General features: G+C 44.1%; 1 protein-coding gene across 3 annotated transcripts; it reads left to right on the forward strand.

Moving 5' to 3' along the window:
• Positions 1-2,635: 2,635 nt before the first annotated feature.
• On the forward strand, positions 2,636-7,430 carry LOC121395374 (cytochrome c oxidase assembly protein COX15 homolog). 3 transcript variants are annotated; one of them, XR_005962431.1, is made up of 4 exons: positions 2,636-3,533; positions 4,268-4,435; positions 5,866-6,019; positions 6,503-7,430. XR_005962431.1 is itself a non-coding variant. In XM_041568772.1 (4 exons), the coding sequence occupies exons 2-4, from the start codon at positions 3,456-3,458 to the stop codon at positions 5,980-5,982; spliced, it is 363 nt and encodes a 120-aa protein (XP_041424706.1). In that variant the 5' UTR covers positions 2,667-2,728; positions 3,454-3,455; the 3' UTR covers positions 5,983-7,430. The 3 variants fall into 3 exon arrangements, 1 of the variants encoding a protein (XP_041424706.1); XM_041568772.1 differs by having other exon boundaries at positions 2,667-2,728; positions 3,454-3,533; positions 5,866-7,430; XR_005962432.1 differs by having other exon boundaries at positions 2,638-2,728; positions 5,866-7,430.
• The last annotated feature ends 9,341 nt before the right edge of the window (positions 7,431-16,771 follow it).

The following is a 16,771-nucleotide window of genomic DNA, read 5'->3' on the forward strand; positions in this document are numbered from 1 at the left end:
TGTGCAAGTTCCCCGGATCCGGAATACTAGGCATTGTTGGTCAGACGAAATCCAAAGGTTCCAGTAGCAGTCGGTTCGTTGTCCCCTTCAGTATCATTAATGGACACATTAAGGCAGGTTTAAAAGTGATATACATGATCGTTATTCAATAGGAATATTTAAATTGCTGCCATTTCTACACTGTTTAATGGCAGAAGTGTTCAAATTTAGTACATTTGGTCACTAGTTGACTGGAATTCAAATGTAAACAATTGGGTGGGGAAATATCAGGTTTTCCACCATTTACCTTAAAGGACAACTATAGTGAGGGGTATATGGGTAACTGATCTGACAAGATTAACTCATACTCATATTCATACACTACTGCAGTCAAATAGATCAGCAGGGCTGCCAGTTAACTGGTATTGATTAAAAGAAAATAAATATGGCAGCCTCCGTATACCTCTCACTACAGTTGTCATTTAATGAAGAAAAAAAAAAAAAGATAAATTGCTGCTATTATTTAATAGCATTTTAATTATATTTAATTCCAAGTGTCCGAAACTTAACACAGTTGCTCGCTGGGGTGACTGCGGTCAAAATTTAGGAAAAGTGGATGGATCCAAAAACAATCAGATTTCACATATTGGCTTCAATGTAAAACTTTCAAATACTGCCGCTCTCACAGTTTTTAAAGCCAGAGGTCCAAAACCTGGCACAGACCATGACATGGTGGCTGAAGTTAAAATTCAGAAAACTGGGTGGAGCTTAAAACAGCCAATCAAATGTTACCTATTGCTAATCAATGTCAATATATAAATTGCTGCCATTCTTTCACAGTCTTTCACAGGGGCTGACTCAAAATATACAGCTCACATGGAATATAAATGTCACAATATACGGCTGATCAATATGGATAAATACTACATGGCAGCACATAAACCAGTGCAACTAGCATCAGAATTTAAGAATCAGCAAACCTGTAGCATCAGCTGGTATGACAGGCCAACCTCATTTTCTGCTTGATAATTTGTGACGACAACTAAGCTTAGCTTCTCAACAGCTGCTCAGAGCCCACTGAGCATGTGAGTGTCACAGACACTTTCCAAGATGGTGACCCCCTGTGACAAGTTTTGAAGTCCTGGATCATTGCTGCTATTGACAAGCTGAAACTTTAGGCTGGTGCAATAGGTTCACTATATAAAATTTTTTAATCCTATTCATTTTTACGGTTTCCTTGTCCTTTAATGGGAGGGTCCTCCAGGGGTGATCCTGGCCCCTCCGCCGCCTGAGGCAGCAGCAGTTGCTGCTGCCCCCCTCCCCCGGAAATTCGCTCTTAAAGTACCAGGAGCAGCATTTTTGCTGCCCCTGGTACCTAGTGGGGCCCTGCCGCCTGAGGCGACAGCCTCAACTAGCCTCTTTGGTGAAGCACCCCTGGGGTCCTCAAACTTGGCACAGTTGGTCACTGGAGGACCGGGATCAAAATTCTGAAAAGTGGGCAGAACCAAAAACAACCAATCAGATTTCTTTGATTGATTTAAATGTGAAAAATTAAAAATGCTGCCATTTGCACGTTATTGATGTCATGGACCTCGAATATCACAAATGTGGTCACTGGGTGTTTGCACTTTGAAGTTAGGAAAAGTGGGTGGAGCCACCAACAACCAATCAAATATCATTCATTGATTTTCAATAGAAAAACATAAAACTGCTGCCATTTTTACATGTTAAATGTAATGATTCCGAAAACTTAAAGTGTTAGTCACTTGGTGACTCTGGTTCAGAATTACGAAAAAAGGGGCGGGGCAACAACAGCCAATCGGATTTCAGCCATTGACCTTAATGAAAAACGCCAAATTGCTGCTATTATTACGTTGTCCATGCCAAGTGTCCCAAACTCAGCACAATTACTCACTGGGTGACTGTGGTCAAAATTTAGGCAAAGTGGGCGGAGCCAATAACAGCCAAACAGATTTTACCTATTGACTTCAATGTAAAAGTTTCAAATACTACCATTCTCACAGTTTTAAAGCCAGAGGCCCCAAACTTGGTACAGGCCATGACTGGGTGACTGAGGTTAACATTCAGAACTGGGTGGAGCTTAAAACAGCCAATCAAATGTTACCTATTGCTAATCAATGTCAATATATAAGTTGCTGCCATTCTTTCACAGTTAATGGCAGGGACATCAAACTTGGCACAGTCGGTCACAGGGGGACTGGGATTCAAATTTTAAAAGTGGGTGGAGCCAAAAACAGCCAATCAGGTTTTTTGATTGATTTTAATGGTACAATTTGATCTGTGTACTCTCTATGCACCAGGGGCGACTGGCCCCAACACTTCTTGCGTTTCAAAGCCAACATCTTGTGGTTTCTTCAGAAACGACACCATCTAGTTACATATAATATACTTATACATATTAAATACTGATTTATTATTACACTTGGCTCTGCATCATATATATGGGGAGAATAATGTTTTATGCACATGGAACACAGTGTCTAGAATTAACAAATCAAATAGCAACATAGAAATGGAATTTCTTCTGGGACGCAAGTCTTTGGGGTCACTTTGTACAGAGCCGGCCATTTTTCAGCACAGATTCCTCTCTTCCTCTTTTCTGCCCTGTGTCACATGCTGCTGGTCACATGGCTCACAGGTCACATGGCTCACAGGTCACATGCGCAATGCAGGAAGTGTTTTCTGTGAGAAGTGATCAGAGGACTTGATGGGAGTTGTAAGGAGGCAGGTAGGGAAGTTACATGTCTGTGCTCTCCTACGTACCACTGACTTATAGCATTGGCTGGGGGCTGTTGCTCTCTATTGTACACATATGACTTGCATACAGTACAGGGTCTGTTACACACGTTACAAAGGGGATAGAACCATTGCAGACATGTAGTGGGGAAGCTCCACTGCATTGAAGTATCCAACATACCCAGTGTTATTTTATATTCTGCAGCTCCCTGTATTGTGTGTGTCCTGCTGTACGTTAGACAAAGATGTTGGTCTGGCTCCCGGGAACAGTGTGGGAATCGCTGGTCCCTGCTGTTTCTTGCCAGCCCCCCCCCCACATGGGTGTCTGGGGTTGACCCATAAGCCCTCAAAGAGCACATGACCAACACCTACTACTCTGCATTATGCCTTATTATATTAGTGAACCCTTGAAGTGCCCACAATAGTGTTACTGGCAATCAGCAGGCCTGGGTGCAGGATGTTCACTGACCAACCTCTGTGCCCCTTCTAAAGAATCTAAAGGACTCCCTAAAAATCCCCCCCCCCTGCCTGGGGGCTGGCAGTGATCTGCATCAATGAGCCCTGCTGATTCTGAGTTACTATGTATATTAAATACATTGTACAGTACAGACACTGTATTCCAGTAAATCACTTTTTTTACTTATTTTGTTTCAGTAACATGGATTTAAAGTTTATTTTTAAGATAATCATTCCTTTACTCCTATACTGAAAAAACAGCAATGGACTTGGGCCAAGTGGTTGCAGATATGGAAGAAAACCAAAGGCAGATAGCGAGGTTTTCTGAGAGAGATGCAAAGGTGGGAAGTCTGTGAACACTATAATAAATATATATGTGTGTGTTACAGCTGATACATTCATAAGGATTGATTTTCATAGGCCCACAACAGAACAGTAGCAAAGTGTGCCTTATACCGCAACAGGTTTGAAATAAAATAACTTCAAAATACTCATTTATGTTGAAAAAACAGTCTCCTTAATATGAAAATATATTGTTACCTGTGCATCTGTTTTGTGTTTGTGTTTTGAAAAAAACATCACACATGCACTGCAGAAAAATATGACTCATCATAAGTTGTCACATCTGTGCAGGGGACATGTTGGTGCTGTACTTTCTGGATATTCACACGGCAGCACAAGTGGGCAAAGTGGTAGCACAGTTAGATGTGTCAGGATAAATCATCTACTCATTTAATCTTCTGGCTTCTTATCCAAAGTAATTGTTTATAGATACAGCACACGCTGACCCAAAATGTATTTAGTGCCATGTCATTTAAGGGGTCATTTAAGGAAGCATAAGAGCACTAATGAAATCACTGCTGCTGAGAATACAGGTTTCTGTGCTCCATTTTGGATCACAAAGATTTCCTGCAAGTTATCTATGGACAGGTCAGGGTGGAGGGTGTCCTTGGCCTTTGTGTAAACACTTAATTAGGTGAAATACAGAATTGCTGTATAATGATATATAGGTGTTATCAGCAAAGTGTATTTCTGAACAAGATAAAGGTTTTTTTTATCTGTTTTTTTTACTTAGGGGCTCCTGGGTTGGTACATGGTTAAAAGTGGATTAGAAGAGAAACCCGAATCCTACAATACTCCTCGTGTTAGTCAGTACCGCCTGACTGCACATTTGGGTTCTGCAGTTGTTCTCTACTGTGCAAGTCTTTGGACTGGCTTATCTCTTCTGCTTCCCAGACATAAGGTAAATTAATTTATTATTTCATCATTTAAATCACAAACATTATTTAGTTACAAACAGTAATTTAGTTACACCATGTATAGTTAACAGAAACACGGCACCATTTTTTTTACAGTGCAAGACAAATAAAAAAAAATATATATAAAAGGTTAAAGGGATACTAGACATGGTTAACCTTGTCAACCCGTGTGTTAGATTGTTTCTGTTTCTTTGTGGTTTTTTTCCATTCTACACTAATGAATTTTTTAATTAAAAAAATTTATGTTTCTTGTCCTTTAAAGAGGTTATTTCAATATAGATGCTGTAATGATGATCTCATGCTATTGATCTGGTCTATTCATGACATCAGGCCAACTCTTCTTGTCTTCATAGTGATCCCCAGACCTTGGAGTTCATTCTGATGCAGAGTTTTCCAGCATAGCACAATAAATCCTCTTAGTTTAGTCATCTGTTTTTAATAATGCAACCCCACAGAAAATTGTCTAATTTACATGACAAGAAAATAGTGTACATAATAGTTTTGTAGGGGCCAGCCCGAAACCCACGGGTCAGAAGGGTTTGGAGAGGCTGCTGCATTAAATCTTCAGGTCGGGAGTAGGTTCAGGTTGAGCGGTTCCATCCTCTCTCCCCGCCTGTGACCTAGATGCCAGTTTCTGGCTCCTCCATTCATAGATTTGTGCCTGACCCACCTCCTTCTTGATGTCACTGCAAGGCAGGCATGGGTCTTTAAATGGAGGAGCCGGGTGTGGGTTGGATGAGGGTAGGTTAGGGTCAAGTGCGGGTCCTAAAAATCTGAACCCGCACATCACTAGTACACAGTGTCAGACTTGGCCAGTGGACCAATAACTGCTCCCCTCTGACCTCCCCTCCCAATCACCTCAGCAATGGAGTACAAGGTGCACAGGGAGGGGGTGGGCGGTGCGGCACAAGTATTCTTTGGAGGAATTGAACTTATGACTGGGCATAAACTCGAAAAAAATCGTATAATTCAGGAAAATTGATTATGGTTTTCGCTCCATTTTATTGAGTTTTTCTGCAATGCGATTAATTCTGGTTATTTTATTAAAAATATGAGAAAAATGTGGGTTTTAGTCAATAACCCCCTGAGTGTACAGAGATGTATCATATGTTTATGTTGATAGAGTGGAGTAGGTGGGATTCAGCATGAGTTATCTTGCTATTGACCCTCTAATGCACTGTAGGCTTAGCCATTTCTGTGGTTATTTGGATATACATTTTCTTACCTTTATTCAAGTAAGCTGTCACTGCAGCCTATCACAATTGGGCAATTGGGAGAAGAGGAGGCTGAGAGAAGGCTGATGTAACTGGAAAAAGTTGTCATACTGTGCTTATTAATTGCGTGAACACATTTTCTCTTCTTCAGTAAATGGGAGAACTGGACTGACATTTATTTCCACATTCTTTATCCATAGGTGCCTTTGTGGCTGGACTCGATGCTGGTCTTGTCTGCAATTCTTTTCCCAAGATCGGAGATCGATGGATCCCAGACGACCTACTTACATTCTCTCCAGCTTTTCAAACTTTTTTGAATATGCTACAACTGTTCAATTTAATCACAGAATCCTTGTAAGTCAGTTTTACATGCAGGCACCAACTGTCTACTAGTGATCTTCTAGTGTGTTTTGGCCCAACATTTTCAAAGGTATCCTCGTTGATTAATTTGGTACATGGCAATCTATAATGCTAAACATGCAGCAGTAGTAATGAGAAGGGCATAGATACCTTGGCTATAGAATGCTGTAGGTTTTGGGAATGTGACGTACTAGATAACACAACACCTAAAAGTAATAAATAATAATAATATAAATAATAATCTGGGCAGTTAATTCTGCAGATGTCCAGGGTTTAATATATTTTTAATATATGATTAAACTGTGATAAAAAGTTGCAAATACAGGTTAAATTGTTTGTCATGCTTTTTGAATTGTATTTTCTTCTTTTGTATATGATGTTTAGCATCTTGTATCTAAGCTTTTAGCCATGGATTTAGCAATGTGTAAAAAGCATACAAATGTAACTGATGTATAATTATATATTTATTTTATGCAGGGGATTAGTTCCGTGGCTGCCATCACTGGATTGTACTATTTTTCCATTGACTTTCTCTCCCACAACGAGCTGAACTGGCATTAAACTCCTTAATTGCTGTGGCATATTTACAGGTATATAGTTCACAGTATCAATTCTTCAGTTGCAGTAAGCAGGGTAGTAGGGCCAGGGGCTTTCTGCCACGAGGCAAGGTGAATACCTTGCCTCAGACGGCAGCTCCCCTGCAAAAAGCCGCTCCTGGTAACTTTTAAGAGCCGAATTTCCGGTTATTAAACCAGAAATTCGGCTTTTCTATCACAGAGAACGATATTTCGCACTCTGCGCTAGCAATGTGCCCCTCACCGCACCTCCCATCAGAGATCTTAAGGTAAGCTTGGGGGCCGCATTGCGAACGCCACCTCAGGCGGCGTTGATGCCTGAAACGCACCTGAGTAGGGCCAACCTTCTTGAAACAATTAAAGGGGTTGTTTACCTTTTAAATTTTGAGATTGGTATGTTGAGACAATTTGCCGTTGGTTTTTATTTTTTATTTAGCTTTTTATTCAGCAGCTCTCCAGTTTATAATTTTAATAAATCGCAGTCACCTGTAACTAACTTTTATACATTACAAAATACAAATATATATAAATTAGACTATTACATGCACTCTCCTTTAGCTTGTCTTTATTATTTTCTAGCACAGATCCAGTACTGCATTGAGACTATCTATTGTTATACACAAGTGATGATGTGTATGTGCACATAGGCAAATATATGTAAGCAGATCTTCAGATGTTATTTTCTGGAATATATAGTTCCAACAATCAGTGCAAAAAAAATCAGAAGCAGCATCTCTGACTGTAAACGAAAAGCTTTCCAGCAGGGCATTCTTCTTTATGTTTTGTATATTTTTTTGTATGTCTTTATATTAAAAAAATGGTAGAAAAGATTTTAAATCTTGGTTATTTCTTTAGTTAAGAGAAGCAGTCATACATATTAAATAAAAAAGTGTAGACTGTGAACTTACAAGAAATCATTTTATACAGGTATAGGATCGTTTATCTGGTAACCCATTATCCAGAAAGTTCTGCATTGATAAAATAATTCCAATTTAAATAAACAGTACCTTGTATTTGATCCCAACTAAGATATAATTAACCCTTATTGGAGGCAAAACAATCCTATTGGGTTTATTTAAAGGAAACAATGAAAGTGTTGTAAAGCAACTAACATATAATGCTTATATATAATAATATAATGCATATTACTGCACAAATTCACTAACGAACGCTGGCGTAGTTTCGCTAGTTTTACTTCGCATCCTTACGCCAGGCGAATTTTCGCTAGCGACGTAACTACGCAAATTCACTAACTTGCGCAGTGTACTGAACGCTACCTTTTACGCTAGACTTCCTTCGCCACCTCAAACCTGGCGAAGTGCAATAGAGTAGATAGGGATTGTTTAAAAAAAAGTCAAATTTTTTTCTAAGTCCCAAAAAACGCTGGCGTGTTTTCTACATGATGGGTCATAGGCTGAAAAAGATCTAAATTTTTTTTGGGGCTCCCCTCCTTCCCCCCTACATTTCCTGACTCATGGCAACTTACCTAGACAGTGGGCACATGTGTAGGGCAAAATAAAATTTTTATTTCCTGATTTGAAGGTTTTCTAGGCATTTGTAGTGCTGATACGTGTTCCTCCATTGAAATTTGAATTTCGCGCCTTATGCAAATTAGCCTTCGCTAGTGTAACTTCGCTTTACATAGCGAATCAACGCTAGCGCAACTTCGCAACCTTACGCTACCCCTGTTCGCAACTTCGGATTTTAGTGAATTTGCGGAGCGCTGGCGAAACTACGCCTGGCGAAGTGCGGCGAAGTTGCGCCTGGCGCAACTTCGCATCTTAGTGAATTTGCCCCAATGCGTTTGCTACAGAACGACTACTATAGTTTATATAAACAAGCTGCTGTGTAGCCATGGGGCAGTCATTCAAGCTAGAGAAAAGGCCCAAGTTACATAGCACATAACCGATAAGCCGTGCCCAATACAATGGTATTTTTATCTGTTATCTGCTATGTAACCTATGTCTTTTCTCTTTTTTCCAGCTTGAATGGCTGCCCCCATGGCTTTTATACAAGTCACATAAGTCCGATAAATTTAAGTAGGTGGTAGTGATGTGTGGGCCGACCCGAAGCCCGCGGGTCGGGCGGGTTCGGGCTGACCCCTGGCCCCTTCTCCTGCTCTCCCCGCCCGCCGACCTAGTACTGAATTTATAGACTTCCGCCTGCCCTGTCCCTTTTGTGACGTCACTGCGGGGCGGGCGCGGGTCTATAAATAAAGGGGAGCAGCGGGCCCGGGTCGGATGCCGGTAGGGAGCGTGCGGGTTAGGGTCGAGAAATTCTCGACCCGCAAATCACTAGTAGGTGGTACATTATTCATTATAATGAATACATTTCCCTGAATCACTTTTTGGGGGCTAGATGCCTGAAAACATGTTTATTCTACTTTTTTCAGCTACTTTTTAACTAGCCTGCCCTGCGTGACGTGCAGTGAATGAGGGAAAAGGAAGAAGGGAGAGTGAGACTTGAGCCAGTGGATGGGAGGGAGAGTGAGAGGAAACAGTGCGTACTGACGTAGAAATGCACCGTTTATAAGGATAAAATGTACAGTTTGGAACAATAGGGAAATGACTAATCTGTAGATTATATATATTTAAATGACTTCAGAGCCAGGCTGGTTGCCTCACAAAATAAAAATGGATGCAGTCGTTCTACAGCTGCTGCACTAAGCATGGCCTCACTGACAGCTGTAATCAGTGTGAGAGGCCTTTAACCCCAGTATAACGGGATTTTTTGATACTCACCGTTAAATCCGTTCTCTGTAGTCGATAGAGGGACACAGGGTCTAATGGGGTTAAGCTCCACCCTCTAGGAGGCAGGACACTAAGTTTGTACCAAAGAGACTGCTGAAAAAAGGGATTCATGAAAAATTTACAGATCTGATAATTCAGGAAAACCTTTCCTATGGACCAAAAAATTGTCAACTTTCACTCAGGATCGGGAAGCCGTGTCCCCCTATCGACTACAGAGAAACAGAAAAAAATCCTGTTTTCTCTGTCGTCTCAGGGGGACACAGGGACTCATGCGGACTTAACAAAGCAGTCCCAGAACAGCAGGGCGGGAGCGAATTGGAATTCAGACACGTTACTGCACCACAGAGTGCAGTACCTTACGGCCAAAAGAGGCCTCAGCAGAGGAAAACGCGTTGAGGCTGTAGAATTTTGTAAATGTATGCACAGAGGACCAGGTGGCTGCTCTGCAGATCTGATCCAAAGAAACAGAGTTACACCATGCCCTGGATGATCCCACGAACCTTGTGGAATGTGCTCTAATCTTCTCTGGTGGCAAATTTCCCTTGGATAGGTAGGCTTGAGAGATTGTCTCTCTTATCCACTGTGCAATGGACGTCTTAGATGCTGCCATGCCTCATCGGGGTCCAGTAGGCACCACCTCCTTGTCTGTTTATGTACGTGACTGTGGTGGAATTGTCGCTCTGTACTCGGACCAACTTGGCTTGAAGATGGCGAGACCAGTGGTGGAGAGGTAGGCTTACTGCCCGAAGCTCTAGTATGTTTATTGATATACATGCTGGTTTGTCACATGGGGACTTGTTGTGGAACTTGTTGCTTTTCCACGATGGGACGACCCTTTTCACTTGTCTTTGAACGAAAGTGGGAACGCTGGGGAGAATTATTTTGTCTTGTAAAGCGTCCACCTTGGGGACGAAAAACTTTCCTCGTCTTGTTCAATCGTGGATCTACTTTTGTTTTGAGGAAGAAATGTGCTCTTTCCCCCTGTAGCTTGCAAGATTATCTTTTCTAGCTCCTCGACAAACAGACGTTGCCCCTTGAAGGGTAGTGAGATTAGGGATTTTTTGGAACTGAGATTGTCTGTCCAGTTCTTTAGCTATAGTGTTCTGTGGGCTGCCACCGAAAGGGCTGACGTGCAGGCTGTGATCTGCACAATGTCTAGAGTGGCATCACACAAGTATGCTGATGCTTCCGCAATGGATTGTACTGATGACATGAGATCCGCTATGGGTACTCCTTGTATATCCTTGATCAGGCATTCAGACCATGCCTGTATTGCTCTGGCTACCCAGGCCGAACAGATTGAGTATGTTGCTCTCAGAAAACCTTCAAGTCGTCTGTCACTTGGGTCCTTGAAGGCTGCGGCATCTGTGACCGGCAGGGCTGTGGATGTAGACAGTCTGGACACTGGAGCATCGACTGTAGGAGGCAACGACCATTTATCCACTGTGTCTTTGGGGAAAGGATAGGACTTTAAAAATGTTCGTGTGGCCTGAAACTTTCGTTCAGGGTAACTCCACTCCTCTTGTATGATGTTGAGCAATTGTTCATGTAAGGGAAAGCATACAGAGGACTTGTGTTGTCATTTAAACAGGCTTGTAGATGAAGACTGTTGCTCCGCAGTTTGCGTGATCTTTAGTACCTCCATCACTCCCTTGATAATATTGTCAATGTCATGTTGCACAACTCTGACCTTAGAATCATCCTCAGGTTCTTCTTCTGCTCCTGAAGAAAAGTCTGATGGGGGAAGTTCGCCCTCACAGTGAAAATCTTCCCCTCCCACTGAAGAGACATCAGAGGGGGTATGACCGTCGGTGTCACCCTTGGGGCTGGCTGGTCTTTTGCGCTTCGTGCTGGACCTTTGGCCTAACTTGGCTAAGGCTCAGCCTAAATTGTCTGCAATGGAAGGGAGGCTCTAGTGAAGCTAATGATTGTGAGAGCTGGATTGCCCATAGGGGAGTTGGTGGTTCTGTGGAGGTACCTGCTACTGCATCCTGATCGGTGCTGTCTTGATGGGATTCCCTGAAGGAAACGTCATGGGAGGGGTAGCCCCTTGAGAGGGTATAAGCCCCTGCCCCTTAGAACAAGATCTGCAGATAGGCTCTCCCTGGCCCCCTGGAATTTTAGAATGGCAGACTTTGCAAGAAAAATGTTACTTGCGCTGCGGGTGCTCCTCCCCCCTGCTCTGGGGAAAAGTCCCCCTGACTTACCTTCTGCCATGCTACTACCCTGCTGCAGTGTCTTAGGAACCTGCTGAGGGATTATGTGTGGCCCGGATGGATAATGCAGATGAGGTTGCCTGTTCCCTCAATGCCTGTATTCGTGGAGCAGGTTGTGGCTGAAAGGCTTTATTATCCCTTCGCTAGCTCAGAGAAATGAAGCGAGAGAGACTGTGCTGCCTGAAACTTCCCCCGTGCCACTGCGGCGTGGTGAAGGAAAATGGCGCCTGTGACGTGAGCGCAACCTCTAGATTTGCGCCAGAGGATGCGTTCCATTGAATGCGCAGAGGGTTTAAGTCGCTTCAGGGAGCTCCCGTCTTCCCACCCAAGTGATGATGATGCTCCTGGCAGCGGATAAGGCAGGAAAAGTAGTACAAGCTGCCACTTGAATCTAAGCTCCTGCCCCGAAAGGTGACTATCCTAGGGGGATTGGTCAAGTGAGCATGGCAGGAAGAGAGCACCCTGGGCCTCTGTGAGTGTGCAGTAGTACTCACGTATGATTTTTCACTGGTGGGACTGTCTGCCACCCCTATGGTCAGTGGGCAGGATTTGTTCCTTCGAAGGGGGTCCTTACTCTGAAGCGTACAGGTATTCCTGGCCCTGGAGTACCCCATTTTCAATCTTCTTGTGGCAGGGGCACAAGGTGTGTCCCTCCTCTTAGTAAGCAGGACACTTAAAAACTGAGGGATTATAGTAGTGTGGGGTTAAACCGGAGTCTCGGACATGCCCCCTTACAAATCAGTTGTGTGTCCTGGAGTGGAGCTTAACCCCAAGAGTCCCTATGTCCCCCTGAGACGACAGAGAAATAGAAACACTGGGAGCTGCTCCTGCCACAGCTGAGAATCTACAGGTTGCTGTTCCCTCTTAGACGGCCCCTCTTCGCTCATATGGTCCATCATATCTCTCTTCTCAAGTATAACAACCCCAACTTGGCTAGTCTTTCTTTTTAAAGGAGACTTTCCATAATCTTTACTGGCTTAGTTGGCCTTCTTCAGACTCTGTTTAATTCAATAAAATCCCATTTGAGACCAAAACTGCACAGCATATTCAAGCTTTACAAGTACTGAAGTGGAAGAACAACTCTCTCCTCCGTGAATTTATACCTTTTTAATACTGCTCAAAACCTTGTCTGCCCTAGCAGCTGCTGACTCGCATTGCTTTCTACAGTCAAGTCTGATAGGTACACCCAGGTCCTTCTCCATTATTGATTTGCCTAATGCAGCACAATTAAGCATATTTTTTTACATACCAGATGCCTTACCTTACATTTATCTAATTTGCAATTTAGCTGCTAAGATTGACAGTTTACCCTGTTGCAAGGATGTCGCATTCTGAATTGAATTAACTGGGTTGCTTAGTTTTGTGTTATTTAAGTGTTTAAAGGGCATGTAAAAAAATAAAATCCCATTTTTACTTTCTTTAATGAAAAAGAAACCTATCTCCATTATACTTTTAATCTAAAAAATGTGTACCGTTTTTATAAGGAACCTGACTGTATGCAGTGAAATTCTCCCTTTATTTACTGCTGTGGATAGGAATTGTCAGATGTCCCTAAATGCTCTACAGGGAAACAATTATACTTATGATCAGCAGGGGGAACCCCCGCCTTACTTCCCAACCATGCAGAATTCAAGCAGCTTTGTCTTTCTTGTTTGCTGACTGTGTAGAGCAGTGATCCTAGTGAGCAATCTCCAACCCCTTGGATGTTACTCCCAGTGGCCTCAAAGCAGGTGCTTAAATTTGAATTCCTGGCTTGGAGGCAAGATTTGGTTGCATAACAAAACAGATTTATTGCCAAACTGTAAGGGACAATGTCGGACGCCACGTCCAGAAGGGCCGCCAAATCCAAAATGGCGGCGCCCAGAGGGGACCACGCGGTCGACGGACGCCAGCGCGTCGATCCGCGCGCAGTGTTGACGCGGATGCGTCAAACATGACGCGAATGCGTCAAACTTGACGCTGCGTATTGACGCTTGCGTCAAAAAACGTGCAGCGTCAGCACGCAATTGGCGCATGGCGCATGACGTCGTGATTCACGTTTTGGCGCCAAACTCTGCCTATTTTAGGACGTCTGATGCTCCACTCTGCGCCCGATTATAGGTCTTACTCCTGTTAAGTTCCTGGGTGTTATCTGCATTGATTGATTCCTGTTTACGACTCCTTGCCTGAATTCTGATTACGTCTGTCTTGCCGCCTGAACTGACTCCAGCCTGTTTCTTGACCACGTCTGATTGCCGCCTGCACCGACCTTGCTTGAACTGACAACTCTTTTGCTCAACCCCTTGTACCTCGAACCTTGGCTTCCACCACTTCCTCCTTGGTCCACACTGCAACTGCGCCTTCGGGCCTGACAGTATAATCGGGCCGTGGACCCCACTGAGGAAGTGACTCCTCCTCCGGATTTCGGAAGAGCTTTCCGTGGGTTAGCTTCCCGTATGGAGTCTTACGAGAGTCAACAGGTCCATTTTGGGCAAGCCCTGGAGGCAATCTTGGACAAACTGTCTGTGAATCCCCCTGCTGCCGCTGCTGCTTCCTCTCCTGTGGTCGTTGCTGCTCCTGCTCAGGGTACTGGACCCAAGGTGCCGGCTCCTCCTCTCTACCATGGTGATCCGCAGGCATGCCGAGGATTTGTAAACCAGTGCCAGATCCAGTTCGAGCTCCAGCCTACTCAGTATCCATCCGAGAGGGCAAAAGTGGGGTACGTTATTACCCGCCTGCAAGGAAAAGCTCTGGAGTGGGCATCTCCCTTATGGGAAAAGAATTCACCGCTCACTTACGATATAGACCTCTTCCTGCATTCCTTCCGCAAAGTCTTTGACGCTCCTGGGCGGGTCACTACTGCCGCCTCTCGTCTCTTGCAGATCCGTCAAGGCAACCGCCCAGTCAGTGATTATGCCATTGACTTTCGTACCCTAGCGGCCGAGACCACTTGGAATAACGATGCATACCATGCGGTCTTTTACCAAGGACTTTCCACTCGTCTGAAGGACGATTTAGTGTCCCGTGATATTCCTGACAATTTGGAAGATCTCATTACCTTGGCCACCAAGGTGGACACTCGAATGCGGGAGCATCTGTCCGATAGAGATAAGAGCAAGAGATTCCAGCCTCTCCTAGCTCCACATTTTCAGAAGCCCATCATTCCTACTACCTCTTCTTCCGCTTCGCCCCCTGTTGAACCCATGCAGATCGGGGGGGCACGCCTGACCGAGGAAGAGAAGCTCCGCAGACGCTCTGCCGGCCTATGCCTATATTGTGGAGGCAAGGCACACTTCGCCTTTAACTGCCCGGTGAAGCAAGAGAATCTTTCTCGCCTTGGTAAGTGTGGGGAGACACACTGGGGTGGAATTGTTTCTTATCCTGAACAGACCCCTCAACGTCTTTTGCTTCCTGTACAGCTTCAAGTACACACTAAGCAGATTTCTTCGCAAGCATTTCTGGATTCTGGGGCTGCTGGGAACTTCCTGGACCAGTCATTTGCCATTCTGCACAAGATTCCTTTGAAGTCATTGCCTACACCTCTTCGAGTATTGGCCATCGACGACAGACCTCTGTCCAATGCCTATATCTCACATGCCACTACAGAACTTTCCGTTATGGTGGGGGCACTGCATGTGGAGAGACTTTCTTTTCTTATTATTAATTGCCCCTCCACACCTGTTGTTTTGGGACTACCCTGGCTTCAACTCCATAATCCTGTCATCGACTGGTCGGAAGGCCAGATTTCTCAGTGGAGTTTGTCTTGCCAACAGAGTTGTTTACCTTCCAATGCTGTTATGAAGTTGTCCTGCTCTTCAATAAATTTTCCTTCACTTCCCCAGGCATATCTGGACTTTTGTGATGTTTTTTGTAAAAAATCCGCAGAAACCCTTCCTTCCCACCGTCCCTATGATTGCCCCATTGATCTCCTTCCTGGCACCATGCCCCCTCGTGGCCGGACTTATCCGCTGTCTCCGTCCGAGACTAAGGCCATGAGAGAATATATACAAGAAAATCTCCAGCGTGGCTTCATTCGTCCTTCTTCATCGCCTGCTGGAGCTGGGTTTTTCTTCGTTGAGAAGAAGGATGGCACTCTACGACCTTGTATTGACTACCGGGGCCTTAACAAGATTACAGCCAAGAACCGTTACCCTTTACCCCTTATTTCAGAACTCTTTGACCGACTTAAAGGGGCTAGTATCTTTACCAAGCTGGATCTCAGAGGGGCATACAATCTGATCCGAATTCGGAAGGGCGACGAATGGAAGACGGCATTTAATACTCGGGATGGACATTACGAGTATCTCGTCATGCCGTTCGGACTTTGCAACGCCCCTGCAGTTTTCCAAGAGTTCGTCAATGATATTTTTAGAGATCTTTTGGGACTGTGTGTGGTTGTTTATCTTGACGACATCCTCATTTTTTCCAAGCATCTTGACGAGCATAGAGGTCATGTCCGAGAAGTCCTTTCACGTTTGAGAGAAAATTCCCTCTACGCCAAGCTGGAAAAGTGTTCTTTTGAGACCCCGAAGATTCCCTTCTTGGGTTACATTATTTCGTCTGAAGGTTTTGAAATGGATCCAGCCAAGGTTTCTGCTATCCAAGAATGGCCTTTGCCTACCAGTACTAAGGCCATCCAGAGATTTATTGGCTTTGCCAATTACTACAGGCAGTTCATCAAAGGATTCTCTTCTAGAATTTCTCCTATCTTGGCCCTTATTCGCAAGGGGGGAAGGCCTGATATTTGGACTGCTCCTGCCAAAGCAGCTTTTGAATCCCTGAAGGAATCCTTTTCTTCCGCCTCAGTCCTAAGACATCCTGATCCTCTTCTTCCATTTTTCATAGAAGTTGACGCCTCTGATGTTGGGGCAGGTGCAATTCTCTCCCAGAGGCAACTCAATGATGGGAAGCTTCATCCTTGCGCCTTTTTCTCCAAGAAATTTTCCCCGCCTGAACGGAATTATGATGTTGGCAATCGTGAACTTCTGGCAGTTAAATTGGCTCTGGAAGAATGGAGACATCTTTTGGAAGGTTCCACTGTTCCTGTGACTATTTTTACGGATCATAAGAACTTAGAATATATCCAAACCCTTAAGCGGCTGAATCCCAGACAGGCACGGTGGTCCTTGTTCTTTTCCCGCTTTAATTTTATCATCACCTTCCGACCTGGCTCCAGGAACAAAAAGGCGGATGCTTTATCCAGAAGTTTTTCTTCCGTAAATTCCA

This window comes from Xenopus laevis, chromosome 7L (assembly GCF_017654675.1).
Source record: "Xenopus laevis strain J_2021 chromosome 7L, Xenopus_laevis_v10.1, whole genome shotgun sequence".
Taxonomy (NCBI): Eukaryota; Metazoa; Chordata; class Amphibia; order Anura; family Pipidae; genus Xenopus; species Xenopus laevis.

Coding starts and splice junctions, on each gene's coding strand:
- LOC121395374 (XM_041568772.1), top strand. CDS start 3,456: ATGGACTTGGGCCAAGTGGTTGCAGATATGGAAGAAAACCAAAGGCAG. Junction 3,534..4,267: donor TTTCTGAGAGAGATGCAAAG/GTGGGAAGTCTG, acceptor TTTTTTACTTAG/GGGCTCCTGGGTTGGTACAT. Junction 4,436..5,865: donor TTCTGCTTCCCAGACATAAG/GTAAATTAATTT, acceptor CTTTATCCATAG/GTGCCTTTGTGGCTGGACTC.